At 41.9% G+C, this 23,059-nt stretch overlaps 1 protein-coding gene across 5 annotated transcripts in view; it reads right to left on the reverse strand.

Moving 5' to 3' along the window:
• nap1l1 (nucleosome assembly protein 1-like 1) overlaps positions 1-23,059 on the reverse strand; it is a 55,881-nt gene that overhangs the window by 21,853 nt on the left and 10,969 nt on the right. For all 5 annotated transcript variants that reach the window (XM_086009531.1, XM_086009528.1, XM_086009530.1 and 2 more), the window contains 6 exons: positions 14,363-14,454; positions 12,856-12,958; positions 10,734-10,875; positions 7,018-7,098; positions 3,388-3,516; positions 2,947-3,018 (listed from right to left, as the gene is read on the reverse strand). In XM_086009531.1, coding sequence (XP_085865657.1) covers positions 2,947-3,018; positions 3,388-3,516; positions 7,018-7,098; positions 10,734-10,875; positions 12,856-12,958; positions 14,363-14,454 — 619 coding nt within the window. The remainder of the gene's footprint in view (positions 1-2,946; positions 3,019-3,387; positions 3,517-7,017; positions 7,099-10,733; positions 10,876-12,855; positions 12,959-14,362; positions 14,455-23,059) is intronic.

The raw sequence follows: 23,059 nt of genomic DNA on the forward strand, positions 1-23,059 counted from the left end.
TAAATGTCCAGTGATACAAATCTACAAAGGCATTATTGAAATCAAAGTTTATCATCCAGTTATTAAATCATTGAGTCAATATTCCATACTCTATGCTAGACAATCTCCCATCTCAAATCTTTGCATGAAAATAGAAACATTTCTTCTGAATGATAGTGTAACAAACAGCAGCAAACCTAGGTTGACGCCGAGGACTAGCGGAAAGGACATTGGTATCCAAACATTTGGATACCAAAGACACCAAGAGGTCTTTCTTTCCCAAGGGCTTAAAGTATCTGCCCTGAGCAGGTCCAATTCTCCTCCCATTGTATACCAGAGCATTATATAACAAAGCATCGTAAAGTTTACTATATCTTCAGAGTTGGGAGAGATTCTGGTACGTAGAGAATGTGTCCAAAGAATAGAAGGTAACAAATGTTGGAAAACCTCTCCTATCCAAAGGCAGCCCTTGCATTCTGCCAATTCCATTGCATTGACCTTTTAAAATATTTCCAGTGATATTGCCCATGATGAATCAGAAGATAATGTTTACCAGCAGGAGCATTATTATATAGTTGAGCTCCTATGCTTTTTCTGTTGGGGATAGGGGAAGGGAAGGAGATTTTTTTTTTTTTTTTTTTTTTTATAAATTGGAAGATGCCAAGGCTCAAATTTCCAGGAGTACTGGATGAAAATATTCCCAGGAAAAAAGCACTGTTTCCTTTAAACAGCTGGATAAGATTAGGTACATTTTTGCATAATTTTAAAGGTAGTGCAGGAACAGAGACCTGGGGGTGTTTGTACACAAATCTTTGAAGGGGGCAGGACAGGTCAACAAAGCAGTTAGTAAATCATATTGGATCATGGGCTTTAGAAATAGGAGGCAGAAAGTACAAAAGCCAAGAAGTTAGGTTAAACCTATATAAAACATTGGTTCAGCCCCGGCTGGAGGATTGTGTCCAACTCGGCACCATACTTCAGGAAGGACATGAAGGCTTGAGAGGGTACAGAAGAGATTTACTAGAATGGTTCCAGGGATGAGGGATTACAGTTACATGGATAGACTGGAGAAGCTGGGGTTGTTTTCCTGACAGCAGAGAAGGCCAAGAGGAGATTTGATAGGTGTTTAAAAATTATGACAGGTTTAGACAGAGTAAATAAACTGTTGCCAATAGCTAAAGGGTCAATAACTAGAGGGTACAGATTTAAAGTGATTGGTAAAAGAACCAGAGGCGACATGAGGAAAAGCTTTTTTAGGCAATAAGTGGTTAGAATTTGGAATGCACTGCCTGATAGGATGGTGGCAATAGATTCAATAGTAGCTTTCAAAAGAGAATTGAAAAAAAACTCATTTATATAGCACCTTTCACAACCACTGGACATCTCAAAGCACTTTACAGCCAATGAAGTACTTTTGAAGTGTAGTTACAGTTGTAATGTAGGAAATGCAGCAGCTAATTTGCACACAGCAAGCTCCCACAAACAGCAATGTGATAACGACCAGATAATCTGTTAGTGATGTTGGTTGAGGGATAAATATTGGCCCCAGGACACCGGGGAGAACTCCCCTGCTCTTCTTCAAAACCATGCCATGGAATCTTTGACATCCACCTGAGGGAGAAGACGTTTTAACATCTCATCCAAAATATGGCAGTGCGGCACACCCTCCATACTGCACTGGGATAAATAGTTGGAAAAATAATTGCAGGGATATGGGAGAAGAGCGAGGGAGTGGGACTTACTGGATTGCTCTTCAAAACAGCCAGTGTAGACTTGATGAGTCAAATAACCACCTTCTGTGCTGTACTATTCGATGAATTTTGAAGAGTTTTTAATTCAGAGGAACCAAATGATTTGCATAAATGTAAACGGTTTCTATGCAAATCATTGGGTTCCCAGACTTCATAGATTTAGGAACCCTGGATAAAATTCATCTGAAAAAGCACACAGCCTAGTTGCAAAGGACAATTGTAAATTGAGTTGATCAAATGCTCCACAGGGATGCAATGGCTCCTGTGCAGCTGAGGTCTGGTGAATCTCCTGCAGAGGGCTTCTAGCCAGGGATCACTGTTACAGGTCTAAGAATGTGGAGGGTTACTGGTTACTTTTGTGGATTAAAGAATATTTGTGCAGCGCTCTATTGGGAGATTGATGGGCCAGCAAATGCAGAGTTTAGAATTTTGTGAAGGGAATGGACAGATGGGCCAAATGGTCTTTGTTCCACATTTTCTGAGCACATCAATTCAAAATAAGCTCCTGGCCATTAAGCCTCGCTATCAAAGGCATTGATCCAGCCTTACAAAGCTTGAGATGTGATGGCCATCGACTCCCAAGAATCTTATTGAGCAGAAGGTACACATTCCACAAAAGCAGAGTAAATCCACCTCAAGGTGGAAAGCAGACTTTCACGAGGAGGTAACAGGACGGTCTCCCGAAAACCAGCAAACGAAGAGACTGCCTTCGCCTTTACTGCCCAGCTATACTGCACCAAGCATACGAGCCAAGGATATGAGCAGAGACATTTATGCTGCCCAAACTTGTCCTTACTAGTCACTCCACATGTGCACTTACAGCAAGGATCGCTGAACAGCAGCCATACTGTCGCCCTGGTTGAGATTATATGGTGGGGATTAAAATAGGAGCTTCCTGATCTGTATGGCTCAGCTACCTCAGGTGGAGAAATTCAGGAGCCCCTTTCTCATTTCAAGGAGTGCGTGCTGCCCAGCAGATCTCAAACCCACCATGCTTTTTTTTTTATATAAATATAAAATGACCTCAAATTTCCAATCCTTTATCACAGGACATTAATGACTAATAGAAAGAAAGACTTGCATTTATATAGCGCCTTTCACAACCTCAGGATGCCCCCAAAGCACTTTACAGCCAATAAAACGCAGCTCAAGACACGAGATACTTAAACAACTGCTTGGCAATATACAATATCCTGAAGTAATTCAAATGACTTACCATCGGCTGTCCAGGATCTGAAAATTTCACCTTTAAGTCTTTTAAATGCTTTAAGATAGGTTCATCGTGCTCCTGTAAATGGAGATTTTAATAATTTAGTGTAGCATCTGACTTATGAGCAATCTCAAAACCAGTCAGGTTCTGCAGGCCCACCCCAAACCAAAAACTAGGAAACCTCTTCAGCTACACCCCATTCACAGCAATATCATACTTTTAAAATGAATATATAACCAAATTATGGGGCAGTTAAGTTGTTGAACAGGGAAGTCAGCAGGTAGGTTAATCTATTATATAAAAAGCATCAACCCTAGAATGTGCTGCCCTCTGCTGATATAGCATCTGAATCGTACATAGAGAAATTTAAAATACATCATGTACATGGGTCTGAAACTGGACACCTACAGCACCGTTGTATTTCATTCTCAATTTACACAAGCCTACCTGTACCATGTCACTGAGCAAATCAACATTCTTGAAGACAGTCAGCCAAAATTCTGGAATTCCCTTTGGTGCTTCCTTTTCTTCATCTTTTTTCTCTTCCTCCACTTTCACCTTTTCTTTCATTTCATCCTGTAAAGAATGAAGAGTTAAAACAACCGAACCTTAAAAGCACCTCAAAAATGAAACTTGCCCAACACCAACAGTCTGGTGCTTCAACCACACAAGGAAGGAAGCTTTTGGTTCAATCCCGAGTGTGTGCTGATCTCAGAAAGGACACAACAGCAAGGCGCAACTCAGCTTCTCTTTAGAGGGGAGGTGAAAGAGAAAATAGTAGGGGTGAAAAAAAGAGTTCTTGGTCTGCAGCACATTCCTGACAGCAGAGCACACACGTGGACTGGATCAGATTTGATCACTAAAAGTTGCCTGGCAGTGCACTAACAGGGAACAAAAAAAGGCAACAAATGAACCCCAATGCTCATCCTGATACAGCCCTGTGCACCACCCTCCACAACTGCTAATAATGCTCAACATCGAGTTCAACAATTGCAGACTACAACCCCGGCCCCTATTTTTTCCAGATGGCAGCTGATGATTCGGCCATCCCCATTTGCAGCATTTAAATCACTCCTGCCTTCCACCCTATCACAGGCCGTCCCTTTTGTCCTTTCTTCCCCTCCCCTGTTCCCTGCCTCTGCGCCTACCTAAAACCCGTTCCATCTCTAACTTTTTCCAGTTCAGACGAAGGGTCACAGACCTGAAACGTTAACTCTGTTTCTCTCTCCACGGAGGCTACCCGACCTGCTGAGCGTTTCCAGCATTTTCTGTTTTTGCTAATAATGCTAACTTCTTTGGGGGGGGGGGGGGGGGGGGGGGGGGGGGCAAGAGCACCGTTCACATCCAGGTCAAAAAGAGTCTGGCATTTCTGGAGTGCTTCTGTGCTGAAACTAACCCAAAAGTGGCTCTGTCCGTAGAGAAACTGAGCTTCGATATTCTGGCAGCCAAGATCGGCTTCCAGCAAACGTGTGCTGCATTGAGCTCGAGAATGGAGTTTCACACTTTGCAAAGTTGGCCAACAATGCAAGATAGCACAGAAAGTTGGTCACTGGGAAAGATCAAAAGCATTCATCCTGGAACACCTGATGGACACCATGGAGTCGACTGGACATGGTGGACTGTGCGCTTTGGCCTAATATACTGTACCTGATCAAGATAATAGGGTGGGTGGGAGAGAAGAGAAGAGAATGATGGAAAAAAAGATTGGTGAAGTCAAGTGTAGGTCCCTTGCAGTCAGAATCAGGGGAATTTATAATGGAGAACAAAGAAATGGCAGACCAATTAAATACATACTTTGGTTCTGTCTTCACAAAGGAGGACACAAATAAACTCGCAGAAATGTCAGGGGAAATAGGGTCTAATGAAAGGGAGGAATTGAATGAAATCAGTATTTGTAGGGAAATTGACAGGATTGAAGGCCAATAAATCCCCAGGGCCTGATAATCTACATCCTAGGGTACTTAAGGAAGTGGCCCTAGAAACAGTAGATGCATTGCTGGTCATCTTCCAAAATTCTATCGACTCTGGAACAGTTCCCATGGATTGGAGGGTAGCTAATGTTACCCCACTATTCAAAAAAGGTGGTGGAGAGAAAACAGGGAATTATAGACCAGTAAGCCTGACATCGGTAGTGGGGAAATGCTAGAGTCCATTATAAAAGATGTAATAGCAGAGCACTTGGAAAACAGTGACAGGATTGGACAAATCAACATGGCTTTACAAAAGGTAAATCATGCTTGACTAATCTACTGGAATTATTTGAGGATGTAACTGGTAGAATAGATAAGGGAGAACCAGTGGATGTGGTGTATTTGGACTTTCAGAAGGCTTTTGATAAGGTCCCACATAAGAGATTAGCTTGCAAGGTTAAAGCACATGGGATTTGGGGTAAGGTACTGTCTTGGATAGAGAACTGGTTGGCAGACAGGAAGCAAAGAGTTGGAATAAACAGGTCTTTTTCCGAGTGGCAGGCAGTGACAAGTGGGGTATCGCAGGGGTCGGTCCTAGGACCCCAGCTGTTCACTATGTATTAATACATCTAGTTCCCTCATCTAGATCAATATCTCCAAGTTTGCAGACAACACAAAGCTGGGTGAGCCCGTGTGCTGCGAGGAGGATGCCGAGAAACTCCAGTATGATTTGGACAGGTTGGGTGATTGGGCAGATGCAGTATAATGTGGATAAATGCAAGGTTATCCACTTTGGTGGCAAAAGCAGGAAGGCAGATTATCTGAAAGGCAATAGATTGGGAGAAGGGGAAGTGCAACGAGACCTGGGTGTCCTTGTGCACCAGTCGCTGAAGGTAAGCATGCAGGTGCAGCAGGCGGTTAAGGCAGCAAATGGTATGCTGGCCTTCACAGCGAGAGGATTCGAGTACAGGAGCAAGGATGTCTTGCTGCAGTTGTACAGGGCCTTGGTGAGACCACATCTTGAGTATTGTGTGCAGTTTTGGTCGCCTTATCTGAGGAAGGATATTCTTGCCATGGAGGGAGTGCAGCGAAGATTCACCAGACTGACACTGGGATGGCAGGAATGACGTATGAGGAGAGATTGGCTCAATTGGGCTTATATTCGCTGGAGTTTAGAAGAATGAGAGGGGATCTCACTGAAACTTATAAAATTCAAACAGGACTAGACAGACTAGATGCAGGAAGGATGTTCCCGATGGCGGGGGAGTCCAGAACCAGGGGTCATTGTCCAAAGATAAGGGGTAAGCCATTTAGGACAGAGATGAGGAGGAATTTCTTCACCGAGAGTGGTGAACCTGTGGAATTCTCTACCACAGAAGGCAGTTGAGGCCAATTCATTAAATATATTCAAGAAGGAGTTAGATATATTTAAGACTAACGGGATATGGAGAGAAGGCAGGGACAGGGTATTGAATTTGGATGATCAGCCATGATCTCATTACAGTAAATGGCAGAGCAGGCTCGAGGGGCCGAATGGCCTACTCCTGCTCCTATCTTCTATGTTTCAATGTAATGAAGGAGTTGAGAGAACTGACTAATCTTAGTGCAACAAAAGCAAAATACTACAAATGCCAAAAATCTGAAATTAAAACAAAAAACACTGCACTTATTTATTGAAGGGATAGCATCCAGAGATATTCCCCTAATGGAGTTACCATCTCCCCAATGCAATACCCTTTTTTTTTTTTTTTTTATAAATAAAAAGGAATAGAATAGAAAGAGGAAATAAATGCAAGTTCTTCATTCGGAATTTATTGCAAGTGATTTAAAACCAATCAAAATTGCTACCTTTAGTAAAAAGGTATTACGTTGGCAGAAATGAAAGGTATTTTACAAGCTAAGAAATGTTCAGATCTCATTTACAGTGATGGCATGAATGTCTCCTCCTGACTGAGGTTACTGAAGCAAATCTAAACAGTGATGTTACTCACAGTAAGAACCTACATTATCCTAAAGAAAACACAAGATGTCAAGTGCAGTAAATTAACACGCCTGACGTCATGTTAGTTAGCTTACACTGCAAGTAGCCACGAGTGGTACAGTCAAAGTTAAATTCTAATACAGATCTTGCCATCTGCAAAAATCTCTCAGCATCTAGGATACTTACTGACAACAACTCCTCTTCATCTCCTTGCCATTTGCATTCATCCTCTGTGGGCTCAAAGATAGCATTGATAATATCACTCCTCTGAGGGAAAGACAGACAGACATTTCATTATTTAATGGGAGTTACTTTCCCAGGCCCCTTTTCCAAAGGGAATGCCCAGCTGAAAAAGGAAACAATCTTGATTGTACAGTTTAAGTGACAAAGACAATACCGTGCAAACTATTATCATTTCCCTATTTCAATCTACAAGAGTAATTTCTGATCAAAGAGGGCACAATAAACGCTCCCCAAATTATTCACATGGCATTGTTTAATGCCATATTAACATGGAGACAGTTTTCCTAAGCAAATTAGAATTTTAAATCTTAAAAGCAATGGTAAACACAATTGGAGACACCTATGATACAAATGGCAATGGCAAGTTAAAGATCACGATGTAGAAGAAACCCAGACAAGTTAAAAGGCACAATTCATGTATTGCTCCACATGAAAATTCTTCAAACCCAATTAGTCAACTGAGCTTCTCTCCACCCGAGGGAGATTATCCGACCACTTGTTTCCAAGTCCTTGAGAGTTTTGGTAAACATGGATTGAGATTTTTAACCTATCCATTCAAAGCAACATGAAACTGCAGACTCTTAGAAAAAAGTAGGGCTTAAGAACCAACAGCTACAAACATGTCTATTGCTCCAGATGCTGGCCTGATTATGTGCAAGTATGAAGAAACAACAAAGTGGAGCCTTAACATATTACTAATAACTGTTAAGAACTCTCAAGGAACCTTACATTGGAGATACATGCCACATTTCAGGTATGACAAGTGCAAATTGCTGTCACACTTAACCATAAACAAAGCCAATTTTTCCAGTTGAGAGAAACATCCGACAAAAGATAGCAGCTAACATAAAAGGGAATCCAAAAGTTTTCTATAGGCATATAAATAATAAATGGGTAGTAAGAGGAGGCAAGGCTGATTAGGGACCAAAAAGGAGACCTACACATGGAGGTGGAGGGCATGGCTGAGGTACTAAATGAGTACTTTGCATCAGTCTTTACCAAGATGCTGCTGTTAAAGTCATAATGAAAGAGGTAGTTGAGATACTGGATGGGATAAAAATTGATGAAGGAGGTAGATGTGTCACCAGGACCAGATGGAATGCATCCGAGGATGCGGAGGGAGGCAAGGTTGGAAATTGCAGAGGTACTGGCCATAATCTTCCAATCCTCCTTAGATACAGGATAGTACCAGAGGACTGGAGAATTGCAAATGTTTACCCTTACACTATTGTTCAAAAAAGGGTGCAAGGATAAGCCCAGCAACTACAGGCCAGTCAGTTTAACCTCGGTGTAGTGGGGAAGCTTTTAGAAACGATAATCAGGGACAAAATTAACAGTCACTTGGACAAGTGTGGATAAGTTAAGGAAAGCCAGCACAGATTTGTTAAAGGCAAATCATGTTTCACTAACTTGAGTTTTTTTGATGAGGCAACAGAGAGGGTTGATGTGGTGTACATGGACTTCCAAAAGGCATTTGATAAGTGTCACATAATAGACTTGCCAGCAAAGTTGAAGCCCATGGAATAAAAGGGACAGCGGCAGCGTGAACACAAAATTGGCTAAGTGACAGGAAACAGTAGGGAAGGGTTGTTTTTCCCCCAAACAGGAGGAAGGTATATAGCGGTGTTCCCCAGGGGTCAGTACTAGGACCACTGCTTTTCTGGATATATATTAATGACTTGTCTTGGGCATTCAGGGCACAATTTCAAAACTGGCAGAGGACAAAACTTGGAAGTATATTGAACAGTGAGGAGGATAGTGATAGATTTCAAGACAGACAGGCTGGTGGAATGGGCAGACAGATGAAATTTAACAGAAAAGTGCAGTGACAGAGTTTGGTAGGAAGAATGAGGAGAGGCAATATAAATGAAAGGGTACAATTCTAAAGGGGGTGCATAAACAGAGGCCTGGGGGTTATGTGCAGAAATAGTTGAACGGTGGCAGGGCAGGTTGAGAAGCAGTTAAAGCATACAGGATCCAGGCATAGAGTACAAAAGCAAGGAAGTTATGGTGAACTTTTATAAAACACTTGTTTGGCCGCAACTGGAGAATCATGTCCAATTCTAGGCACTGCACTTTAGGAAGGATGTGAAGGCCTTAGGGAGGGTACAGAAACAATTTACAAGACTGGTCCCAGGGATGAGGGACTTCAGTTACATGGATAGAATGAAGAAGCTGGGGATGTTCTCCTTAGAGCAGAGCAGATGGAAGAGGAGACTTGATAGAGGTGCGCAAAATCACGAGGGGTCTGGACAGAGTAGAGAGAGAGAGAAACTACCCATTGGTGGAAGGGTCGAGAACCAAAGGACAGAGATTTAAGGTGTTTGGCAGAAGAACCAAAGGAGACAGGAGGAAAAGCTTTTTTACTCAGCGAGTGGTTATGATCTGGAATGCACGGCCTGAAGGGGCGGTGGAGGCAGATTCAATCGTGGCTTTCAAAAGGGAGTTGGAGAAGTAGCTGAAGGAAAGTTTTTGCAGGGCTCCAGGGAAAGGCCTTCTGTGCTGTAACCATTCTAGGATTCTAATTGACTTCAACTCACCTGCAGCATGCCAGGTGTGAAATGCAGATTATGGACCTTCATTGATCTCAACTCCATAATCAACAGAGTCCAGTTTAGCATCTTAAGGTTTTGCAGAAGACCAGGTGTGGCAGACACAAACTTAAATAACTTGAGTCTTCCATCAATAGTTAACCTTACAACCTCTAAACATTATTAATTTGGCTTTCCTACCAGTTTTGCAAATAACTACTTCAACAATTAAAAGGCAATAAAAACAAATGATGGCTAAATGTTGCTATAGTGTAAAAGGCACACTAGTGTCATGCTGGATTTATTACAAATCTAATATGGGTAAATAACAAATTTCATCAATGGTAACAAGTCCCAAGGGCTTCTTTAATGGTACTTGAGCATGTTGACTTGGATGTGGTCAGAGATAATCTCTCGGGTGGAGAGAGTGTGATGTACAGAAATACAAACTGTAAATCAAGAATGAGAAAACTGGTACCAATCGATACTGTTCAGATTCAGAACATCCACTTTTGGTTGCACACTATTTTATGCCTAGCTACCAGTTCACACCTAGCGAATGACAAATTGGTTAAGTGGCAGCTATTAATAGGGATTCAAACTAAGCAATCAGTTTAAAACAATTTCTCTTAAAAGCCAAAGATTTAGCATGGATTTTTAAAAAGTTTTAATTTTTTTTTTTTTTTTTTTTTTTTTTTTTTAAATGGGGATAGTAATGTTCCCAAACCCAGGACAGAATCTACATTCTTATGCTGCAGAATTTGATTGAATTGCCAAAACAAAATCTGCCTAAAAAGATAAGAGCAGACCCTGTCCAGTATCCTCTGACCCAACAAGCAGTGTCACAGGACATCTGCTAGTTTAAAAACACACAAACTGTTGTACCTTCCAAAATAGCTGAACACCAAACATTCTTCATAGTTTGTGGAACCTGCAAGGAGTCCGCACTGGATCAAGTCAAAACTAGTTTCCATTTCATGATGTTTCTTAGAATATTATTCTATATAAAATGTTATTGCAGCAATTACTCCGAATGCAGGTCAGGAATTAGGATCTCCAACTCCCAGCCCCAAGTGGTCCATACAAAATGCCAGCACAAGACACAAGAGACCAAATATGACATCTCACCTGGTCAAAAAGGGGTTGATAAAGGGCAGCATACTTTCTTTGCAATTCATGAACTTCTTCATAGAACTTGGCTTCTATATGTGCACACTTCACCTGGAGGTTCTTTAAAGCATTTACACGCTTCTTCACAATTTTAGGCAAGCTGAAAACCAGAATAAACTCGGTTAACTTGCTCCTGGTATCCAGCCAAAATTAATGCAAATCAGGCATTTGCCTCATCTCCCATAGTTTTATTCTTAAAACAAGCCGGAATTGTATTCTGAATAGGTCTCAATTCCTCAATTGAGATAGAATTTTGCATTTCCAAATCACCATGGCCAGTGCATAGAGCAAGGCCCAATTTCATCTTTCTCTGCTAACTATTACAGCCTGGCAACGCAACACAACCAACCACCTGGGATCAAGAACAAGGACAAAAGGTGGTGCAGGGTAGAACACAATTAGGATTCCCAGACAACTAGCATAGTTTATAAAGCCAGCCATTAGAACTTTGGTAATGGTATGCCTTGTTCCACATGTACAGAACAGGAAGTGTGGAATAATGAACCATTTTCATTGCGTTGCCGCTTCAGCAATTTACCTTTTCAGCTGATTGTGGGATCGTCTCTACAGCTTGATAACATCAAATCTCAGAACACATGGCTGATAATCAGGAAGGTCTCCAACTGTTTAAAAGCTTTCACCATTGCAATGATCATGATGCAAATAATATGAACCCAATGATAAACTGTCAAGGTGGCAATTCTTCCCCCTCTTTCCTCCTACAACAGAACAACTTCTGCAGGAGGCTCTTTCAAGGACCAGTAGCCTTTATTACATCCTCCAACGTGCCATTCTTCATTCCAATGTGTATTGAAGGGCCACTCAGCCACTGAGGGCCCAATAGTTGAGCCGACTAGTGCGCTCTATTTGGGGATTGCTTAGATAGCAAATAGGAACGATGACCAATTCTCCTCTTAATTACAGGAGTACAATTGTGACATGAAGAATATATAATGGGCGCTGTCGCCCATGGACGGTGTGAAAGATGGCCCAACAATTCATACCATTATCACTCCCGCAAATTTTCTCCTGAAAATATTATCTATGCAGATAACCAAATTTACTTATCTAAAAACAGACACTGAAAAAACTGAAAGGAGCAACCAAGTTGGCAATTCACAATGGCACTTGAAGTAAATAAGCAGTTTCATTTTTAAAAGCGTATAGCAGCGAAATACTTGAGAAACATGATTATTCAACTAGCAGAGTGAAGGAGAAATTGTGATCAAGTTACTGTCAGCATCAAGACATTAGACCTATATTTCAACATGCCCAGCAGTTTAAGCAAACAAAAAAAGCCAATAGGAAGAAGTGATTAAACATCTACTTACATCCTTTGCCCCTTTAAAGAACTGGGTATAAACTCAGTGCCACAATCAAGCGCCTGCTAGAGACCAAGCTACACGCAACTTAGTGGAGCTACCCATCCCACCACTGGCAGCGCATGGCTAAGGAAGTTGGTCACCAGCACGTATATGAAACTTATGAAGGTTGCAATGTTAAACAAATGAGTTTACTACTGTGCATAATTCCAGTCACTACAAGTTTATCAGCAAATTTACACTTCTGAGGAGCACTTAATTCCCAGTTAGTAAGCGTATTCCATATACTGTGCTAGAGTTGGTTCCAAAACACCAGTACTAAAAAAGACTAAAAAGTCAGATCAGCCATTGCTGCAGTATGGCCAACCACTAAAAACTGGAGCAACCCACCGCTACCACTTGCATTTAGAAAGCTAAAATCAAGATGAACCATTATGAAACCAAACCATACAAAGGGTGCAGCGGTTCTAGCAGAACTCTATTCCATTCAAATCCTAGTGTGGCAGGTCCGTCCGAATCCCAGCCTTGACTGGCATCAGAGTTGAGCTAACCATTATCGATAAGCTTTTGCCAGTTGTTAGCTGAATCCTCAAGAGCACCATGTTGCTATGCAGTACTCAAGTCACAAACTTTCCTTCCTCTCCAATACCAACTCTGAAGTAATACATCAGTCACAGCTAATCAAGTGTTACAATTAATGTGCTGCAGTCTGGAACAGCAAAACTGTGGTAATGAGGTGCAAAGTTAATATTCTTTACCTTTCTATATAACCAGATGGGTTTCCTACAAGCCCATCAAGTCGCTCTTGTAGTGCTGCCAAAATTCGCGGATTCTGCATCATCTGAACTGTAAGCTGTCGAGCTGTACCCATCGAGAGGAGGGGGAAAATGAACAAAAGTTAGCTTATGATAAACAACGGATGACTAAAACACACAGCTTTTATTGAGGCTCAACATCAAAATAATATTAGGTAGATTACCTGGTGAATTACAATAGTTAAACTACAAGTGTTGGAAATACACCAGTCAGCATTTGTAAAGGAAAACGGCAGGTTGTGACACAATGCGTAACCCACACCCCTTCCACCACCCCCCGACATCAGACAAAGATTGGAATTTCAGTAAGGATGGGAAAAAAGAATCAGATACCAATTACAGTGGGATTGGATTAACGAACCTGTAAATTGCTTAATAGAAAAACTAACATGATGCACCTAGGCAAGGACAAGAGAATGTGTAAATAGTGGAGGGGTGAAGATTTATACAAAATATATTCCTAATTAATAATCAAGAAAATGCAAGCAAACCACATTGAATCCACCAGTCATGAGAAGAGGAAGAGCAGATCTACAACATGGGCTTAAACCCCCACCAGCACGGCACGTGGACAGAGTCTCCTCCCCAAGAGTTAACCACTGCAGAAAAGTTAAAACTTCAGTTAAAGTAAACAAAGGACATTGCAGAAGCTCCGATGTGAAAATGTAACCATTAGAGCGAGAGAGAGAATGGGGGAAAGCGATGGAATCCTTACAGGAAGCAGAATGGGAAGAAGCACAAGACAGTTGTGGTAGCAGGCAGACATCAGAAAGCCCAGAGATGTTGAAAAGTCAGAAAGGAAAAGAGCTGAAGATGTACTGTGTGAAGAGGAGGCAGATTAATATTTGGGGTGAAGAACCTTTTGTCAACACACACTAGCCACTGTCCAAGCCAGTGATATGAACCCATTTCCCCACTCTTCAAACCTTCTGATCTGCAATGCTGCATTTACAGCCCTTCTTAGCTAGCTTCTCCTTAAATGTATCTATGCTATTTGCTTCAACTACTCATGCAGTAGCAAGTTCCATATTCCTGCCACACTCTGGTTGAAGACGTTTATTCTGAATTCCATATTTGATTTATTCTAAATCTTGCCACAATTAAAATAGGGTTCCTCTGAGTGAGACATGACTATTGGCAATGTGTTTTTTCAACTTTTTCACAAACCCCAGCACTTCAGATTTGCTGTCCTTTCACCTCCCACTATTTGCATATTCTTTCGTCTTTAATACATCACTGACCTTTCCTGTCTAAGAACCAGTACCCATTAAGCTGCTTCCAGTCTGTTTAACCCACTTCCTCCGATTGGCTTATCTGTCGATTCTCTCCCCCGATCCTACTATTGGAAACTTACTAAAATCCCCATTTATGCCGATTTACAGATACTGACTGGTGTATTTCCAGCATTCTCTGTTGGGTGAATTAAAGACATTTTCGCACACGAGTTTACCTTTGCTATCTACATCTTCAGAAGTTTCCTCCTCCTCGATATCCTCCACGTCCTCCATATCTTCTTTCGGATCACATTCAGTCTGCTCTTTGCTACAAGAGATGGGGTTTCAAGCATTAATAAAAAGGAACACTTGTATACACAAATTAAAAAATTTTTTTAATTGCTATTGAAAGCACACTTGTTTATATTTTCCTGTGCTTTGATGTCAAGGTATTTTTGTTAAGATACACAGAAAAACTCACAAATAAATAGAGCAGAGAGCATCGCAGAAAGAATGGAGGAAATAGCAACAAGATGAGCACTGGTTAACACGTTTTATTTAATTAGCTTTGCAGTAATAAAGCGATGGTCTCCAACTCATAACTATTCCTTTGGACTTGAGAGAAGTTAGTCAATAGTCCCTCAATCTTTTTCCCCCCTGCACAGGCCCTTTACATTTGCTGCACTACCACACCACGTCTCTTCCAGCAGCAGGGTTGGTGAGCGGCCTGCGCGGGACCTCAATATCGCAGCTGTGCACCTTAAGGGGAACAGTGACATGCTCGTGTACAAAGACACAAGGTGCAGCAGGTACAGCCACGAGACCTTTTATAGAATCATTCTAAAAACCAGTTGATGTCTCTTGGCACAGTGTAGTGAAAAACAACAGGAGTGATTTTCACTTTTTTTTGCAAAAAAAACCATCTAATTTTATTTTAATGAATAAACCCTCTGGCTTACACTAGCAGCACAAATGGAGTTGTGCAGGGAAAATAAATTCAGAATATTTCTCCCAAAATCTTTTCTTTAAAAAAAAAAGTTTACATCCATAACTTTCTACTAAATAACTTGCAGCTAAACAATTGGAAATCAAGAGTACAAGTTCACACAGCATTCACAGTGAGAAAGCATACAGGAAATGATCAACTGCAGGCAGACTTCTTCTGCAAGACTCAAAACCCAAGTCGCACAGCACCACCTACAGGAGTCGCAGCACAAAGGTGGTTACGGACAAACTCAACAGGGTAGATGTGCATTCATTTAACATGGCACGGGGCCACTGCTATTGTTCACATTGGAGTTGTCAAATATGAAGCTATTATACAAGAATAGGTAGTGCCCATTGATTCACAATGGACTCCATTTTTGACATTTGACAGACTCGTCCTCTCAAAAGGAGTATTCAACATTCTCCAGTCCAGCGTAGTGTTGAACAGATGGGATTAAGACATTGACAAGACCTTTTCTATATTAGGTCTTTACAGGTTTAATGTGCTATTGTCTGCTTTACTGATCAGATGTTCAATATATAAGAATTTAACACCCTTTAGTCAAGTAGCCTAATTATTATTATTATTATTATTATTTTTTTTTAATAATAAGAGTGGATAAGTTGAAGACCAGGCGTTTTCCTTCCCTATGGAAACCTGGCCAAAATCTCTCCCAGTTCCCAAGAGCATCAATCATCTGAATTTCAAGAGAAGCAGTGATGCACAGCACCGCCCTCCCACTGGCATTTTAGCAGCAGGAAGTCCCATGTTGGAGGTGAAGGAAGTTTTTTTCTTCACTCCTTGCTGTTTCCATTCTGATTAACTCATGCCCCCCGCCCCCCCCCACCTCCAATCCTGGCATAAACACTCCTCTAGCCCAAAGGGACAGGTGCTCACGAAGACAATTAATGCAGACCAGTGCATTGTGTTTGCTGAGTTTTGGTCTCTAGCCAATCCCAGAACACCATTTAGACCACCACACCATCTGCAGGCCAAACAGCAGTGAGGCGGAAACAATATACATTCCTGTGCATCTCAACAAAATCTTTAGCACGCCTACTCCTCCGTGCAAGAAAACGATTTTGGTGCCCAAGCAGACTGGCTCAAACATGCATGCCCCAGACATTGTTGTAACAGCAAGAGATTTGGTCGTTTAAGTCTGTACATTGCTTGCAGCAATAGAGGATGGATCACAACCACACCTTGACGTTCAGTATAAACTTAACCCTCTGTACTTAGTAAAAATACACCTTAATTTACAGTCTGCCTGCTATTCAACCTTGAGCTGAAGAACAGTTCAAAAAGTCAATAAAAAAAACTTCATCCATGCTCAGGATGTGAGAGTCACTGGCAAAGCTGGCATTTATTGCCCGCTCCCAATTACCCTCGAGGTGATGGTGGGTCGCTTTCTTGAAATCGCTGTAGTCGTGGTGTTAAAGTGCTCACATAATTCTCCCCAAAGCTCACTCCTCTATACATTAAATCACCACAGCATCTAACCAGATCTTGAATCAACTCCATTTTTTCCCTCTATTACCTTCCTTTGCAGAATATTCTGAATCAGTTTTATCAGATTAGTTCTCCGAATTTACTTTTCTATTTGGTCTTCTGGCCCTCTTCACAGCATGCTCGAAGTAATGAATTTACTTTATTTCTATTATTTACTATTTGAAGTTCCACCTTGAGCTGCCTTTCTAGATTACAAATATAAGCTTCTTTAATCTTTATAGTTCACCCCTTTCACAGTAAGAATCAGCCCCATTACTCTTTTCTGTAGTTATTTTAATGCGAGTAGGTTGTGTGTGTGCAGGGACTACAAGTGATGATAGTGTGGTCTGGCTCTACAGTTCTGACCACATACCTTGGATTCTATTCGCTTTTAAATTGCTTCACCATTAATATGGCAAGCGACCAGTCTGTTACTACTGGCATATCTCTTTCCAAAACCTTCAAGGTGCTTATTCCATTCACTGTATGCTCAAACCCTACATTTTTAAAATCGATGTTTAACACTCTACTTTTAACGGTATGGAGTGGCATTTGCAACATGCCTGCTCAATTGCATAACCAACCAAACTTTCTGTAAATCTTTTACAGTATCTGTTGATCTCCCATGTTTCCCCTACCAGGAGCAAATGACCAGTTTATAACTAGCTTTGGTACCCTGGTCATTAAGATGCAAATTAGAAAAAACAGGTCTACAATGTATGCTGTAGAAGGAAGTCAGTCCCACAGAATCAGCAACATTGGTGCTGACAGAAGAAAAGTTCAAGGGGCCAGGGTTCCACCTATTTCATTTTCTTGCATTGATGGACTATCAATGCCAGTTCCTGCTGATCTCAGTCAATGGCAATAGCTTCCAAGTCACACACCATCCTGACTTGGCCATATAGCACCATGTTAAAAGCTGGCTATTGACAAACATTCACTAGGAGCCCACTGACTCCCACAGCTACCTGGACTACACTTCCTCCCACCCCACTTCCTGTACGGACTCTATACCATTCTCCCATTTTCTCCGACGATGCCACCTTCCATACTAGTGCTTCCAACATGTCTTCCTTTTTCCTCAACTGAGGATTCCCCTCTACCGTGGTCGACACGGCCCTTGACTGTGTCCGTTCTATTTCTGCACTTCTGCTCTCACCCCTATCCCTTCCCCTCCCTCCTGGTACCACGATAGAGATTCCCTTGTCCTCACCTTTCACCCCACCAGCCTCCACATTCAATGGATCCTCCACCATCTCCAGCATGATCCCACCACCAAACACATCTTCCCTTCACCTCCCCTTTCAGCATTCCGAAGGAACCGCTCCCTCCGCGACACCCTGGTCCACTCCTCTATCACCCCAACAACCCTTCCAGGAGCAAATGACCAGTTTATAACTAGCTTTGGTACCCTAGTCATTAAGATGTAAATTAGAAAAAAACAGGTCTACAATGTATGCTGTAGAAGGAAGTCAGTCCCACAGAACACCATGTGCAAGCGCAGGAGATGCAACACATGCCCTTTTACCTCCTTCCTTCTCTCCAGGGCCCCAAACACTCCTTCCAGGTGAAACAGCAATTTACTTGTACTTCTTGCAATTTAGCATACTGTATTCGCTGCTCAAGATGCAGTCTCCTCTACATTGGGGAGACTAAACCCAGATTGGGTGACCGCTTTGCAGAACACCTCCGTTCAGTCCACAAGGGTGACCTGAACTTCCGGTCGCCTGTCACTTTAATTCTCCGCTCCACTCCCACTCTGACCACTCCATCCTCAGCCTCTTACACTGTTCCAATGAAGCTCAATGCAAGCTCGAGGAACAGCACCTCATCTTTCGATTAGGCACTTTACAGCCTTCCAGACTCCAACATCGAGTTAAACAATTTCAGACGATAAACTCTGCCCCTATCATTTTTTCTCACATGGCAGCTGTTGATCATCCCACCATTGCCATTTACACTTCATCTAGAGTCATCTTTTGTTTAACTTGTCCCATTACCATCTCCTTTTGCCTCGCACCATCATCCCTTTTGTCTCTTAATCGCTCCTGCCTTCCACCCTATCACAGACCTTCCCTTTTGTTCTTTCCTCTCCTCCCCTCCCTCCCCTTCCCTTACACTTGCTTAAAATCTGTTACTTCTCCAACTTTTTCCAGTTCAGACGAAGTGTCATCGACCTGAAATGTTAACTGCTTTTCTCTCTACAGATGCTGCCTGACCTGCTGAGTATTTCCAGCATTTTCTGTTTTTATTTCAGATTTCCAGCATTTACAGTATTTTGCTTTTGTAAAAGCAGGAATTCCCGGCTTAATATAATCATGGAGGTGCCATCAACAAAGACCACAGGGGTAAATGAAGTGGCTTCTCAAGGTAATTAAAGATGGCAATAAATGCAGCCTTGCCAATAGAAACATAGAAGATAGGAGGAGTAGGCCCTTCGGCCCCGCTCCGCCATTCAATGAGATCATGGCTGATCAGCTAAACTCCGTACCCTGTCCCTGCCTTCTCTCCATATCCCTTGATCCCTTTAGCCTTAAGAAATATATCTAACTCCTTCTTGAATATATTTAATGAACTGACCTCAACTGCCTTCTGTGGTAGAGAATTCCACAGGTTCACCACTCTCTGGGTGAAGAAATTCCTCCTCATCTCTGCCCTAAATGGCTTACCCCTTATCCTTAGACTGTGACCCCTGGTTCTGGACTCCCCCGCCATCGGGAACATCCTTCCTGCATCTAGTCTGTCTAGTCCGGTTAGAATTTCATAAGTTTCAATGAGATCCCCTCTCATTCTTCTAAACTCTTGCAAATATAAGCCTAATCGACCCAATCTCTCTTCATACGCCATTCCTGCCATCCCAGGTATCAGTCCAGTGAATCTTCGCTGCACTCCCTCCATGGCAAGAACATCCTTCCTCAGATAAGGCGACCAAAACTGCACACAATACTCAAGGTGTGGTCTCACCAAGGCCCTGTACAACTGCAGCAAGACATCCTTGCTCCTCTCTCTATGAAGGCCAACATACCATTTGCCACCATAACCGCCTGCTGCACCTGCATGCTTACCTTCAGCGATTGGTGCACAAGGACACCCAGGTCTCTTTGCACTTCCCCTTTTCCCAATCTATTGCAATTCAGATAATAATCTGCCTTCCTGTTTTTGCCACTGAAGTGGATAACCTCACATTTATCCACATTATACAGCATTTGCCATGTTTCTGCCCAAATCATATTGGAGTTGCTCTGCATCCTCCCCACAGCACACACGCCCACCCATGTTTGTGTCGTCTGCAAGCTTGGAGATATTACATCTAGTTCCCTCGTCTAGATCATTAATATATAGTGAATAGCTGGGGTCCTAGCACCGATCCATGCGGTACCCCACTAGTCACTGCCTGCCACTCAGAAAAAGACCAGTTTATTCCAACTCTGCTTCCTGTCTGCCAACCAGTTCTCTATCCAAGACAGTACCTTACCCTCAATCCCATGTGCTTTAACTTTACACGCGAATCTCTTATGCGGGACCTTATCGAAAGCCTTCTGAAAGTCCAAATACACCACATCCACTGGGTCTCCCTTATCTATTCTACCAGTTACATCCTCAAAAAATTTCAGTAGATTAGTCAAGCATGATTTACCTTTTGTAAATCCATGTTGACTTTGTCCGATCCTGTCACTGTTTTCCAAGTGCTCTGCTATTACATCTTTTATAATGGACTCCAGCATTTTCCCCACTACCGATGTCAGGCTTACCCGTCTATAATTCCCCGTTTTCTCTCTATCACCCTTTTTAAATAGTGGGGTTACATTAGCTATCCTCCAATCCATGGGAACTGTTCCAGCGTCTATAGAATTTTGGAAGATGACCAGCAATGCATCTACTATTTCTAGGGCCACTTCCTTAAGTACTCTAGGATGTAGATTATCAGGCCCTGGAGATTTATCAGCCTTCAATCCTGTCAATTTCCCCAACACCATTTCCCTACAAATACTGATTTCATTCAATTCCTCCCTCGCATTAGACCCTATGTTCCCCAACATCTCTGGGAGTTTATTTTTGTCCTCCTTTGTGAAGACAGAACCAAAGTATGTATTTAATTGGTCTGCCATTTCTTTGTTCCCCATTATAAATTCCCCTGATTCTGACTGCAAGGGACCTACGCTTGACTTCACCAATCTTTTTCTCTTCACATATCTATAGAAGCTTTTACATTCAGTTTTTATGTTCCCTGCAAGCTTATTCTCAACCTATTTTCCCCCTCTTAATTAATCCCCTTGTTCACCTTTGCTGAATCCTAAACTACTCCCAATCCTCAGGTTTGCTGCTTTTTCTGGCCAATTTATATGTCCTCTCCTTGGATCTTATGCTAGCCCTAATTTACCTCGCTAGCCACGGTTGAGTCACTTTTTTTGTTTTATTTTTATGCCAAACTGGGATGAACAAATTCTGTAGTTCATCCATGCAATCTTTAAATGTTTGCCATTGCCTATCCACTGTCAACCCTTTAAGTAACATTCTTCAATCCATCCTAGCCAACTCGTGCCTCATACTATCGTAGATTCCTTTATTTAAATTCAGGACCCTAGTCTGAGTCAACTACTTCACTCTCCATTTTAATGAAGAATTCTACATTTTATGATCACTCCTCCCCAAGTGGCCTCGCACAACAAGATTGCTAATTAATCCTCATTACATAATACCCAGTCCAAGATGGCCTGATCGCTAGTTGGTTCCTCGACATATTGGTCCAGGAAACCATCCCGTATACACTCTAGAATTCCTCCTCCACAGTATTTTTACTAATTTGGTTAGCCCAATCTATATGTAAATTAAAGTCACCCATGATAACTGCTGTGCCCTTATTGCACGCTTCTCTAATTTCCCATTTAATGCCATCCCCGACCTCCGCATTACTGTTTGGGGGGTCTGTATACAACTCCCACTAACATTTTCTGCCCCTTGGTATTTCTCAGCTCTGTCCATACAGATTCCACATCATCAGGGCTAATATCCTTCCTTACTATTGTCATATCCTGTGTACAAAATAAAAAACTAGAACTTCAAACAATGATTGCCACTTTCTTAATTTTGGGATCAGCTGGCACAAGAGCAGTTGTAGAGCCCTGAAGTCAAGCCTGTATGGGCCCCAAAAATCCTTTTTTTTGCCCTAACAATCAATCTGTCTCTAATTTGGACCTAGAGGTGTGTTTTAATTAGATCTAGTGGGATCTGTACTCAAGCTCAGCAGGACATCCTTCGAAGCCCTTGCTCCATGCTCTTTGGTTGCATTCAGATCAGGCTTCACACTGAAGAAAACTGCAAGAAACTGATGAACACAAGGAAGTATTGGAGATACTGAATACACTGAAAGAACCATATTTGCAATAGTTCTTAAAAGCAAGAAGTGCACTCACTAGTGCCAAAAATGTTGCATAAAACAGTTCTTCCAAAGTAGACCAATATCACAATGCAAGAAAAATTACTTCCAAATAAAAAACCTTTAAGGGCACCTACAATGGCACTAGTTTAAAACTGAGAAATCAAGAGCAAATTGTGCACGCGTGTATAAATCTACTGATAACAGATGAAAAAGAAATAAAAGGCACTTCAAAGCTTTGGGCATAGAAAGGGGACATCATAATAGCCATCGAGAACATACGGATAAGAAAAGATCAGCTGGTCCATCGAGCCTGTCCCATAGAGTCCGGTAATAACCAAGAATCACGACTCCCATAACTCCCAGCCATGTAATCTCACGAATGAGGCAAAAAAACTGCATACAACCCTCAAGACAGATTCCCATGGTGATTTCCTCCGACCAAATAGGGCATAACCTTACTTGCAGATATAGGTTTGACAATTGGAACCTGTAGATATCAAAGATACATACAGGCATCTAAAGCTAGAATTAAATCCGTGAACGGTATGTCGCTACTGACTGAAATGCATTTGTGCATTCTGGAGCACAAACTTTACATGACAGAACTATTAAATAATAGAGCTTCTGTACCAGATTAAACATTCAAATGTACTTGGGGAAAGGTTGGCAGGAGTTGCTTTAAAGACTGGATTCTTTGAAACCCAATTAGTAAAATAGAATGCACCCATTAGCATTGGTAAATAGCCTCAAGCAGCAAGTCATTCATGTTCAAAACCTCCCTCAGTGGGTGGGTTTAAAGAGCCAGGGAAACAATCTGAAACAAAATTAAACTTGCACTGACAACTCGAAGCCTAATTTTAGCAGATATTCAGGTCTAACAGCCATTTTACCAGATATTCAGGTCTAACAGCCATTTTACCAATCAGAATGCAAACCGAGTAAGGGACAAAATTCTCCAGCATTCAGTTCAAAACTAAATGCCACTACAGGTACTCTATCCCTTATCCGAAAGCCTTGGGACCAGCTGAGTTTCGGTTTTTGAATTTCAGAAGGTATTATAAGACTGGGAAATTTGCA

The sequence above is a fragment of the Somniosus microcephalus genome, chromosome 16 (assembly GCF_052327205.1).
Source record: "Somniosus microcephalus isolate GS21.2 chromosome 16, FLI_Smic_1.0, whole genome shotgun sequence".
NCBI lineage: Eukaryota > Metazoa > Chordata > Chondrichthyes > Squaliformes > Somniosidae > Somniosus > Somniosus microcephalus.